Raw genomic sequence first — 12,827 nt, 5'->3', positions numbered from 1 at the left:
CTTAGCAAGTTATGATTTTTCAAAAAAAAAAGAAGTGAGACCCCAAGAATCACTGTAAAATACTTGGTTTAAAAAGATAAAAGTGCTAAATTTCTGAACAACATACTCCAAATGTTACTGCCTATATATCATTCTAATTTTTCTGAGATAGACTACATTACTTTTTTCAGGTAGTGGGTTCAGAGTCCATATATAATCCAGTTGGATTAGACAATGAAGGACTATGCAATTCATGTCCTTTTAATTTTCTTGGCAAATGCAGTGAACAGCAAATGGCACTCATGCTTTTGGCCATACACCTCAGGTTCTTAGTAGCTCCTGAGAGAAGCAGAACTCTTGACAGGACAGTGGCTTAAGAAAAAACTCTGTTCAAAGAAATCATTCTTTAGATTCCTCCCTTATCTTCTCTGTGATCCTCTTCTTGTCACAGGACACCAGGTATGTTTGATTTTCACATACAGCACAGAGTATACAGTCATGTTTCTTTCTTCCTTTTTGGATGCAAACACCGAAGGCGGGATCTCAGAATCCCAGAATCATCATCATCATGATGGCTGGGCTTTGTGAACAAAGATTTGGGAAGGACTCTACCCACATTTGCTGCAAGCATGCTGGTGGCTAAAAAGGCCAATGCGAGATAGACAAGTCTGGTTGCAAAAGGCACAGTGGAAAGACTCCTTAGGTGGTATCGACAAGACACAGGGTTCTTTCTGCGTTGCCTTTTCTCCTCGAGAGTGATCCTGCGTGCTTTCTCAAAAGCATCAGCAGCATTATAGATGGTGTGTCTCCAGACCTCCCGTTTGGAGGCCAGAGTAGACCAGTGATGAAGATCAATGTGGCCAAGGCTGAGATGTTGTTTCAGGGAGTCCTTGTATCTCCTCTTTGGGGCTCCTCTCTTGTGGCAGCCGGTGGCAAGTTCACCATAGAACACGATCTTAGGGAGGTGGTGGTCCTTCATCCTGGAGACGCGTCCTGCCCAATGCAGCTGTGTTCTCAGCAACATGGCCTCAATACTCCTAACTGCTGCCTGTTCTAGAACAGATGTATTAGTCACATAATCTGACCAGTGGATGTTTAGGATTGTACAGAGGCAGAGGAATCCCAGAATCAATTAGGTTGGAAAAGACCTCTGAGATCATCGAGTCCAACCTACAACCAAACACCACCAATGTCAACTAGACCATGGCACTAAGTGCCACATCCAGTCTTTCCTTAAACACCTCCAGGGACGGTGACTCCACCACCTGCCTGGGCAGTCCATTCCAATGTTTAATTACCCTTCCTGTGAAGAAATTCCTTCCAGTGTCCAACCTAAACCTCCCCTAGTGCAGCTTGAGGCTATGTCCTCTCATCCTGTCACTAGCTGCCTGGGAGAAGAGACTGACTTCTACCTGGCTAGAACCTCCTTTCAGGTAGGATCATCAAGGATGGACTGCTTTGCAGTGCAGCATGGCTGCTGTATCTTGGCTGATTGAGACTGACATAATAGCTCTTAGAGTTTGTCTGAGCATGAGCCAACTAACACTGCTGGAGATCTGTTCTTGAAGAAATAACTGCTTAAACAAGCTTTCCTACACTTGGAAGTTGGCAGAGATTTTCTCCAGAGGCATTCTTGGTCCCTCTACACCTCTACCTCCTGCCAGCAACTGGATAAAGGAAAACAGATGTGGTGAGGGACGCACTTCATGCTGAGGTGAGAGGGTTTTTTGTTCAGGCCTCATCTTGATCCAACACTTTGAAACCACCTGGCACTTCAACTTTTTTGAGTCACCACAGCATAGAGGGTCAGCCTGAAGTCATGTATTGTTCTGCACTAAGATGTCTTCTAGCATCCCCTCCATGCCTTGGTGTATTCACTTGCTAGTTGCATTTATTTCCTATAGTAGTTAGCTGTATTGGTATGTTATCTCTTTAATGCCTTGGATTTTCACACAAGGCTGTCTATATTATGGCTCACTTACATTCCTTTAAAGCACTGTTATCTGTGCAGGCTAGGAACTAGCTTTCCTTATCCTTTTACAGATCTGGCTTAGGATACAGATCATTGTTTTTACTGTGAAGCTTGGGTCACTCCTGTTTCTGCCATGTTTTCTTGGAGAATTATTCAAAAACTACTGAGTGTACATAATACTTGTGCAAAAGGTTTCAGGATGGTCCTCGAAAAGTCTGCTTCTAAAATCACTTATTTTTTGCTTAGTTTCATGTCTGGAAGAAGCTGTTCTTATTCTCAGGAGGACACATATCCTTTATGTAGTTCCCTGGAAAACTGCTTATCCCTTAAAAGCTTTAAGCTTAGGAATACTGTCAATATGTCAAACAAAAAGGAACATAATAAGGATGACTAGTCTTTCCACTTGTTTGGCCAGAGAAGCAAGCTTTGGAAATTTCTTTTATTAAAACTAAATCCGTCTGAGCCCAAAACCCAACATTCCCCTATTTGCTACCTGCTTCCACAGATTATCCAGGGAAAATGAAAGAAACTCATTCTGCAGCTAGATCACCATGTACTCTCTGAATTTTCCAGAGTTTCACTTTGTTTCTAGGATTATGGAATAAAAAATAGAGATTAAGTGTGCTAGAAGAGCACTAAAATAAAGCTTTCGAATAGAAAACTGGTTTGGCTGCTCAGCTATAGAAACAAGGCAAAGCAACACAGTGCCCTTCTAAGATGATCCCTAATTGCCTGCTTTAAACTTCTTTCTTACTGTGTGTGATGGAGGTTTGTTGGCACAACTGGGACTGCTTAATCCAAGTGGTCAGAGAGCTGTCCTCTCAGGGAGGATCCTCCTAAATTCTGTTAATGCAAGTATTCTGCACCTTCTGCTGCTCTGGTTTTGACAGCTCCAGTAGCTCGTGAGATGGATCGGTCAGGGAGGCTTTGCTTAGCCAGGACATGCTACAGCCACCAGACTTAAGAAGAAAAAGCCTGTGATGAGAGAAGTGACCAGTAACAGCACCACAGAGCTGAAGTGCTAATTAGGGCAGTAATATCTTGTTGCTCTGAACAGAAAGTTTGTTTAAATTTAATGGTTGCTGAGGCAGTCTGGGTGTTTCACTGTGTCAGGACCAACACAGCTGTTTGTCTGGACCAACCAGTCTGGTGTCTACTTCTGTGTATCTAAAAGCAGCAGTTAAATTTTGCAAAATGGATTCATTTTATCACTTTTGCCTGCAAAGGAAATGGTTTGTGATTTTAAAAGAATATACATTTTGCCATTTTGTGGTGGGGAACTGAGTATTTGTTATGTTAGCCTCTCAGTTGCTACAAATCAATGTAGACCAAGTGATCTACACAGATTTAAGAAAGAAAATGTGCAGAATTGTCTGCATTTGTTCTGCATTCCATCTTCCATTGGCCACCAATTTTTCTTTGAAGAGACATTATTGTGTGAGCAACCAGCATTAGGGCATACTTCTTCTCTGTGACTACAGTTTAGACACTTCACCGTAATCTTTCAAACAATGAGAAGTATTTTGAACAAATAGAATATAATTGCTGTAATTGGAATTAGACTCTGAAAGCTTGGACTAACATTCTGCTGCCTATGAGACCCATGTTATGATCCATGTTATACAGTCACTTCCTGAATTTTATGCAAAACGCACCCAAACTCTAACCCCTTCAATACTACTGTGCCCATAAAACTATGAATTTTGTCCATAGTTCTTAAACAATTCCTGTGGCAATCAAGATTTTCTTTGAAAATTTTCCTTCTGGATAATAATGAGATGCAACATTTCATCTTTTACCAGATCCAGTACAATATAAATTTGATATAATATAACTGATTTTTCAGAACAAGATTTCAATTTAAAATTCATTAGTAGCAGGTTACTGTCTGCTTTCAAATCATTATTAAATTACACTAAACCAAAAGAGCTATACATACATATATGCATGTGTGTGTGTGTGTGTGTGTGTGTGTGTGAAACTTGCCAGGCTTTACAAATGAGAGTCACTATTTTTCAGGGATACAGCAACCAGCCAAGAATATGCCTGATTTTACAAAAAGGTAACCCTCAACAGCATCACAAGAAGTGTACTTAAAAGTACATGTAATTTACAAATATTGTGATTGCAGATGCAAATGAGGCACTTCTTTCCTCAGTGGTTAATTGCATATATGGATGCCTCATCTGCATGAACAATTGGGATAAATTAAGATATGCAAAGCACTAATAGCATGTTTGCAAATCAGATGCTGTTCTTAGGGAACAATAGTGATGTGCATCCACCATTCTGATCTGCTTTTAAGAGTGGGGTCATTTTAATAATGCTTTGCTGAAGGTGTTTTTACAATAGGTATTTAAAATGTAAATTTTTAAAAACATACAGAAGTTTTAGAACATGAATCCAGATTTGCCTTCTTTAATTATGAGTAGTTTGACAGTGTAGACAATAGGTTTACCATTTGTGTATCATAAAAGCAAGGGAGAAATAAGAATGAGAAAATGGCAGGTGAGAATTTCAAACTGACATAATACATTCCAATCCAAATACCTGATCTGCAGGAAGAAAGAAGCAGCCATGCTTGTTTTCTATAAGATTGAAGCAAAAGCACAAATATTAAGGAGTAAGAGTATTGACAGACTGAGTTCCAGAGCAGTACTGGTCATGCCTACAACAGCCCAAATGTTTGGTCCATTCTGTCCTTGAAGTTGTCTTACAGAAAATAAGAATTTAGCACAAGAAATTGGGAAAAAGCTGACACATCTTCCCAATTGCATTTATGAGCAGTTCAAATCTAAGAGAAACTGATATGCTGCTGGATGCAGCTCCATACCTGGTGAACCTGTGCCAGCTCTGCATCTAGCCTTGCTGACCTTCTAATAAAGCCAGTCTTAGTGATAATGCACTTAGGTTTTGGAGCTTTAATCTTGAGCTGGATGACAGAATCTGGGAGAGATGCTTCCAGTTCACACAATCCTAAAATTATAATACAAACAAAGATTATCATACATTCAAAGATTATAATACAATCAGTGATTAAGTAATGGAGTGTTGAGGAGAGACATTTGAGTTTTGTTAATATCTCAATTAAATATCTCACACAATTAAGTCTTCCAAAATGCCTTACCTGCAAAGGTGTTAAGATAGAAGTTTTTCACCACATAGCAGTCAGAATTGTTGTCTGGAAAAAACCCAATTCTAGACAAAGGTGCATATGTTTCTGATGAAAAGTCAGTATATTCTTTGATGATATCTCGTCTATCCAGCTTTCCCATCATATTCTTCCTGTTAGCTATCAGTTTCCTGAGCACTGAAAAGGAAATAGTAATGTGAGAAGGTTCATACAAACAGTTCTATAAAAGCCATATCTTTGGAAATTCACGAGAGCTTTTGTTAGATAATATAAAGACGTGACAGACCAAATGTTGGCCATGCATATCAATATTGTGGATGCAATCTGTTTCATTTTGAACAGACTACAACCTCGTGAAAATAGAAAAGTCTGAAAACTAAGTCTCATACCCTTCTCTCTCTGTCTTTCAAACTTACTCAATGCACAGTCGTGCCGAATCTTTTTTATTTTCTCTTCTCTAGCCCTCTGGCGATTTTGCCAGTGGTCACACAAGCGCTTGGCATCCACCTTGTTCTGATTCTCCTCTCGCCTCCGCAGCATCCTCTTTAAGACTTCCAGTCGAACCTTCTGCAACCTGCAAGGAAAGAAAAGGTCAGGTATTATTTACTGTACTCTGCACTGTTCTGTGCCACACTGTCATCATCAAATCCTACACACCAACGGATTACTTCACAAATAGTTCATAGTGCACATCTCAGATTCAGTCTTTCATTTTAAAAAGTGAGTTAAGCACCGGTGAAATGTAATGCAGTAGCAGTCTCTTAGATTAAATTTAACAAAAATATCCCTTCCCAAAATCAGGGGATTTTCACAGAAATATAAGGCTTGTTGTACCCTTCAGCCAATCCCCTAAACCTTCTTGCTCCTTCTCTATTCAGCCAAAAATTAAAAGAAATAAAAGAGTATAATTGGACTCCTACTTTTCTATTTCCTGTTCTCTAAAGGCCCACTCCTTCCTTTCCATTTCCTCCATCATTTTCAACCTCTTTGCAGTGTTTGAGGGACTGTCCATGGGTGGAAGAGATGCTTCCCATGCACGTTTTTCCCGGGCGCGGTCAATTATCTCCATCTCTTCTAGTCCTGCTGGTAGCCCACGGCCTTGCAGGGACAAGAATCATTAGCTCTTTAGGAGAATGGTAAATCCCACAAGTACCCACCACCAAAAAGTATTAGAGGGCTGGACAGGCACAAGCCCTTGTGTTAAACACAGGAAGAACTGTCAAAAGCCAGAAGTAAATACTTCTAAGGCTGGTAAAATTCTACAGTATGAGGAATGGGAGAGCCTGCAGTTGCCATAGTTCAGTTGACATCAACACTAGCACTTCATTCCTCTACTGCATGCTGCAAAGGAAGAAAATCTTCCCTAGGAAGACACTTTCTTTGGTATGTCCAGTGTCCATCATCATTGCAGGTGAGACACTGGGAGCTGAGAATCACAGGTATATTCTGGGGCAGCAGTCCTTATACTGTTTTAGGGGGGTTTTTTACTGATATTCAACTCAGAGCAGCTGAAGAACAGTAGGCAAACGGAAAAACTGCTCCTAGTTTGTATTTGTAAAACATGACCTTTTTACACTGAGTGTTCTCAAAACTGTTCATGGAATGCCCCAGAACGGCGCCATTAAGTAGGAAAATATCATACATATTTTAGAAATAGATAAAATAATTGCCTCAAAGGAACACAACAAAGGACTGCCAAAGCTGGCAATAGACTTGAAACCTGACACTGAAAAGAGAAGAACCTCCTCCTAAAGAGGTGACATGATAATTATAATTGATTTTGATTTCACAACTCACCCCAAGTGAGTGTAGCAAGAGTCAGAAGTTCGGGGACTGAGCCACTGCGAACTATATATTCAGGAGAATAGGGATCTGTCTGGGCTTCACCATCCCTGTAATCTGTTTGAGTACCCAAAGTTCGGAACATGGGGCCAAAGACGTGGCTGTCTTTTTTAGCTGAATCAACATATGCCTCTGTCCTAAAAAGAGGTGCAAGAAGGAAGAACATTCGTCATATTAATTAAAAAACAAGTGAACAAACAAACAAACCCAAAAAACCCCAACACAAAACAAAACAAAGAAAAACCAAACCAGAAACACAACAGTCAGCCAAAGGGAGGATATCCAAATGTGTTTTGTTCTATCTTAACATTGCTTCCATTGATGTTAACTCCATTATCTTTAGTAAAAGCAGACTGAGGCTTCACCGTGTCCTCTGAAACACCCTCCCTAGGTAAACAATCCAGAAATCTTCTGGTTTCAGCGCTCACAATTATTACATATAAATCTTTCCTATGTATCCATTCTAAAGCATTGCCTTTAATGGACACAAAAAGTAACTAATGGTTGACTGTAACATGAAGGACTACTTCAATTTAGCTTACATGTTTTTCTTTCCAACAATTCCAGAATAAAAATTTAATTCTGATATAAGCATGTGCAATTTCCATTGACTCTACTAGGAACTGAATTGTCTTATGTGACCTCAAAATTTGATACCCACATTAGACTACTTCATGGATGCTCTACACACTGAATAGTATTGTATCTATCACACAGATTGTAATAAAATACCAGATTTTCCAACAATATTGCTGTACTGGAGAATCTTCTTTGCAACCGTATCTCTTCTAAGATTCAGAGACACTTAGCTTAGGCCTCATAAGCATAAAACACTTGAGGCACATGTCCTTTACTCACAAAGCACTCTTTATATACTACAAGCAAATTCTGAAACAGTCTGTCACCTGTTTCCTCAGTAATTCTCAATGGTGAACAGACCCTCACCTCTTAAGAAGTTTTTCCCCTTGGTTCATTATGAAAAATACTGGTCACCAGCTAAACAGTTGCCTAATCTTTTTCTGGTGAGATGTGACCCATTACAACAGTAATGTCCAGAAGTCACTACTTACTTTGTCATTTCATAACCAACATCTAAGGGAACATTTAGTGGAAGTGGCTTATCAGAATGGCTGAGAGAGCTGAAAAAAACAGAACGAACGTAAAAGATGAGTGTAAAAGATCATTATGGTTTAGAAAAACTGCAGTCCACTAATTCCAGCAGTTACACTGATTTTACAGGTTCTGTAGCTGCATGTTTAAGAATTGTACCTGAATATTAAGTAATTCTTTCATAGCTAAGGAATAACAGTGTAGGATTAAGAATAAGATTCACTAGTAGGATTAAGTGTTACTGTTATGTCAAAGCAGAAAGCAGAACTACAAAACAAGATAATAATTAAAATTAGTTTTGAGTGTGGTCACAATATTTTGTTCATGTTTCACTAATTAGTTTACTTTTTTCACTTTGAGTTTTTGAGAGGGCAGTTTCAGGTTTTTTAATAACTGCTTGAAACACTGAAATGAATTCCTACAATTAGCTGATAAGGTAAACTGTTTTGGACTTATCTAATTTGATCGTTTCCTTTTTTGCAGTATTTTATGAGGTATTTTGAAAGTGATGGGGCTCAACTAAATATTGATAATTCCTTCACAAGCATTCTTATAGTTTGCATATTGCAGTTCACTATCGATGCCTTTTGGAGACTTTAAAGCTTAATTTCAAATTGCAGAAGATAACATTGTTCTTTTTTAAATTGTTGTTGAAGGAGCCATAAAGGACTTCAATTTATTAAACTTGGCAATTTTTTTATATTTAAAGTGGACATAGTGGCCAATAGGTGCTGACTAAAATAGTGAATGTAATTCAAAGTGTATATGACTAAGTCAAGAATGTTTATATGCTAGCTGTTGGTTCAGATCTTGAGTCCATTCCTGACCGGCAGCATCAATCTGGAAGCAGCAGAGCAGTCCTGCAGTAGAGGACACTGACGAAAAGTTAATTACCCATTGCTGCCTTTCTGCTCCTGGCAGAAACTAGGAGTTAAAAGGTTCCTTCTTAAGAAGACAACTTTCTAGGGGTCTGGAGAACCACAATGGCTTTGTAAGTATCTTCCTTTGCACAGGAGGATCTACAGTCCAAATCTTTCTAGTACAGAATGTCTGGTATATCTGCCTATATGGCTGAAAATTTTGGCATAGTGTGAATTTAAAAAAGATCTTGTGATTTAAGATTTGGTTACTATTTAAATTTTCCATATCAGTGATCAAAGAACTGACAGAAAATACAGAAAAAATATTAAAAGCTCTGGCCTTTACTTAGGTGCTCTTTAAACTGCACAGAAGCAAGCTTCTGAATTGTTTTAAACCAGTTCATCCCTTACTGTACAAAATATTTGTAGCGATTCCTTCCATCAACTTCAGGATCTTCATACACAATCTGAGGTATCTGAAGAGAAGACTGAGCTCTGAAAGCCAAAATACAGGATATAATTTAAGAAGTACATTCAGAGTATTTCTGATCTTTTTTCTTTATGACCTTTTTTAAAATTCTCTCTCTCTCCTCTGGTTGCACAATTCAACATGCATCACACTATTGCCCAAAATCCCCATACTTATACAAGCAATTATATTTTGCTTTTTTTCATACTTATCTATGTAACAAAACAGTTTGACACTTTATGTATATTGCCCACTATGTATTGTCAAGAAATGGTTATTTGCTGCCTTTATTAAAACTTTCTTATGCCCTCGTTATGGAAGAGATTGGCCACTTGTACGCGCTTGACTTTGTAAAGTAAAACTACTTTTATTGGGAGTGGAGGGAGCAACCTCATTTCCTTAAGAGTTAAATACTCCCCGTAACAGAAAATATGTGTAAAGGAGTAGAATGAGCAAAGGAGAGGACCACCACTTTCTACCTTTGAAAAACAGCTAAATGGATTTTGAGCAAATGTTGAAAATTTTAGAATCAGCACTATCAATTTGAATTCTCCAATAAAGGAGAAAAATTAGGAATGACAATGTGAATGTTTCAAAACCTATGCTGGAACAACCATATCTTTTGCAAGAATCCTCTTTCTTCATTTTTTTTTCACCATTTTGAAATTCAAATAGGCAGACTTTAATTTTTTCACTATAACACCTTGAAGTGTTTTCTTTAAGGCTTTGGTAGACCATGAGGAAGACCTCATTAAGGCAGTCCGTGGGAGAATGGGAAGAATTGAGTAATTTGAAAGCTATGCATGAAGATTGCTATTTGATTTCACAACCACTGCATACACTTCTTAACCTGCAAGTGGTTAAAGGCAAAAACCAGAAGTTCTTCCCAGAGAAGTTGTGGATATCCCATCCCTGGAAGTGTTTAAGGCCAGGCTGGATAGAGCTCTGAGCAACCTGGTCTAGTGAAAGGTGTCCCTGTCCATGGCAGGGGGATTAGATGATCTTTAAGGTCCCTTCCAACCCAGGCCACTATCAATCCTGAAGGCCAGGTTTTTCCTAAGACCATTTTTGGCAACTTGTAAGACTTCTGACCTTTAGATGTATGGGATTGTGGATGCTGGAGTTGGTTGCTGATGCCTAATTTTACATACAAAGGTATATTTACAGAGATGCAATTGACAATACATAACATTGCTTGACAGCTGGGATCAAAACAGAGGATTGCATGCTGAGATCAGACATTGCATTGCATGCTTTTCAAAGACCTCATCTAAGTCCTGCAAACTGTGCTGTGGAATTTGGGGAGCCACAGTATGGTTACCTGCTACAGGAAAGCCTAGAGAGAGATACTTCATTAACCTCCCGTGACACACAATTTACTGCCAAGGTAAGTTTAAAGTCATCTCTTCCCAGGGCTTTCAGTCATATCACATAATGAAAAGAGAGGGGAGTATTTTGAGATGCAGTGTGGTAACCTGACATACTTGCTCAGCACCAATCAAACTATTATTGTGAAGCTGCGTTTGTAATTCAAATGAGTTAATTGAGCTGATGGCTAGTTTCACTAGCTGACTCTTTAAATATCAGACTGTTGCTCCATCCAGATGGATTTGTGTTTCATTCAGCACAGGTGGGCACTTATTCTTATGATCTAACTTTATTAGCATAAGCTGTTCATCCTATTATGGTATAGTATAGGCACAATAGGAACCCAGGGAAATAGCCCCTTTTATTCCACAGATCCTGCCTCTTGCATGTCCTTGACTTATTCTTGCTGACTTGGCTGAAATAAATGAGCATTTATTCCTGGTAACCTTGCAGAGGCAATGCAACTACTGAGAAGACAGCTGGGAAATATTCTGTCTTCTGTATCAGCAGCGCTGTCAATCAGTGCAGGTTGAAACAGAGGGGAAGTATTTCTCATTTTTTTTGTTAATTGCAAGACATTTTGCAAATACATATTGTTGAAATGTAAATCAATTTTAAAGTAGCACAGATGCCAAATAAGTTGTTACAGAATAACAGGTAAAATATAAGAAGCCACTGAGGTTTCCATGTGCTGGGGACAGTTTGAAATACTGAAAATAGCAGTAAGGAAAAAATACTCCAAAAATACTTTATTATGGAAATGAGAAGAATATGCTTTTGAAACTGAACAAAACCAGGTATGAAATCCACCGTATCACTCTTAAACACCTCTGATTACCATCTGGCATGTGGTAGAACTCAGTTACCAGCAACCCCAGAGCATGCATCATCTGAAAAGCCCATGGTCTAAAGTTAGTTTGTTAAAGCAGAAAAAAGCTTTGAAAACAACTACCTAGGCTGATGCCTGCAGCCTTTAATACAGCTGCATGAGGACTTAAAAAAATTGTGTGGTGCAGCAAAACATATAAATGTTTTTTTAAATATTTGCTGAATCAGAAGCCCAAATGGTGATGCCAGGAGAAAGTTCAACTAAAAATCCCCTGCACCCAGCATGTGGTGTCCTGATTCAGGCCCCAAAGACTCCTGAATGAACAGCAAAAACAACCTAACCAGCTGCAATTGCACAGGACTAAAATGAAACAGCTCCCACTGAAGTAACACACATGAGTCACTGAAATCTTCATAACTCATCTGATCTATAAGAGATAGAAATAACTGTCTTTTCTTTCACAGCAACCACTGCAAAGTAGATAGCACAGGGATGAAGGAATGTGCAACATTCACCCTGTAGGAAACAGATGGGTAACCATACTCCACAACAGCTGCAATCTCTTAATTTCGAGGGAAATATAAGTAGGAGCAAATTGCAGTCATCTCCACTTCAGTGTGCACGGGCTTTTGTTGGTTTTGTTTGTATGTTCATTTTAAATTATCCAACCATAGAACACTTACACAGCAAGCTGCTGAAGAGCCTCCAGGCCCTGCTGAGCCCTCCATCTTCGAGCAATATACGCAGGCACTGGATCTTTGCCCTTCAGGCACAAACTGCAGGCTGGGAAATGAATCAATCCAGTAGCCATACTTCTGAATATAGGTGCTTTTACCTAGTGTTTGTGTGGACACAAAGAAGAGAGGCAGTAATTTAGCTATTTCAAACAGCACTAAAGAGATCAGAATTTCATCCTTCTGTGATTTACAGGACATTTGGGATGGGAAAAGAAGGCGGCATACGTATGCTAATGATGTCAGCTGGTTAGATGGTACTTCTCAAGATGTGGAGCATACCAGACTAGCAGCAGATGCACAGATTTGTCTTCCGGCTGTTTTCCAGTGCTAAACTTATACTTAAAATCGAAGGGTCTAACGCTTTGTTACATAAAGAAGTTAGTGTGCAGTAACTGAATGTGCAGCAATGTGAACTTCTAGCACATTACCCCATGTAACTCCCTTCTATTTCTAGTGCTCCAGAAATTAAGTAACACATTCCACTTACAGAGTAAAGTTACATTATTTTATGCTGTAACAATTTTAGCA

At 39.0% G+C, this 12,827-nt stretch overlaps 1 protein-coding gene across 4 annotated transcripts in view; it reads right to left on the bottom strand.

Moving 5' to 3' along the window:
- MAATS1 (MYCBP associated and testis expressed 1) overlaps positions 1-12,827 on the bottom strand; it is a 46,077-nt gene that overhangs the window by 16,632 nt on the left and 16,618 nt on the right. For all 4 annotated transcript variants that reach the window (XM_027653560.1, XM_027653558.1, XM_027653556.1 and 1 more), the window contains exons 3-10: positions 12,246-12,397; positions 9,308-9,391; positions 7,997-8,065; positions 6,882-7,063; positions 6,005-6,182; positions 5,501-5,658; positions 5,079-5,261; positions 4,785-4,927 (exon numbers count right to left, since the gene is read on the bottom strand). In XM_027653560.1, coding sequence (XP_027509361.1) covers positions 4,785-4,927; positions 5,079-5,261; positions 5,501-5,658; positions 6,005-6,182; positions 6,882-7,063; positions 7,997-8,065; positions 9,308-9,391; positions 12,246-12,397 — 1,149 coding nt within the window. The remainder of the gene's footprint in view (positions 1-4,784; positions 4,928-5,078; positions 5,262-5,500; positions 5,659-6,004; positions 6,183-6,881; positions 7,064-7,996; positions 8,066-9,307; positions 9,392-12,245; positions 12,398-12,827) is intronic.

Source organism: Corapipo altera, unplaced genomic scaffold (genome assembly GCF_003945725.1).
Source record: "Corapipo altera isolate COAL_440 unplaced genomic scaffold, ASM394572v1 61, whole genome shotgun sequence".
NCBI classification, from domain to species: domain Eukaryota; kingdom Metazoa; phylum Chordata; class Aves; order Passeriformes; family Pipridae; genus Corapipo; species Corapipo altera.
Note: the sequence above shows the minus strand (reverse complement) of the source record. Positions and strands in the feature narration are given on the sequence as shown.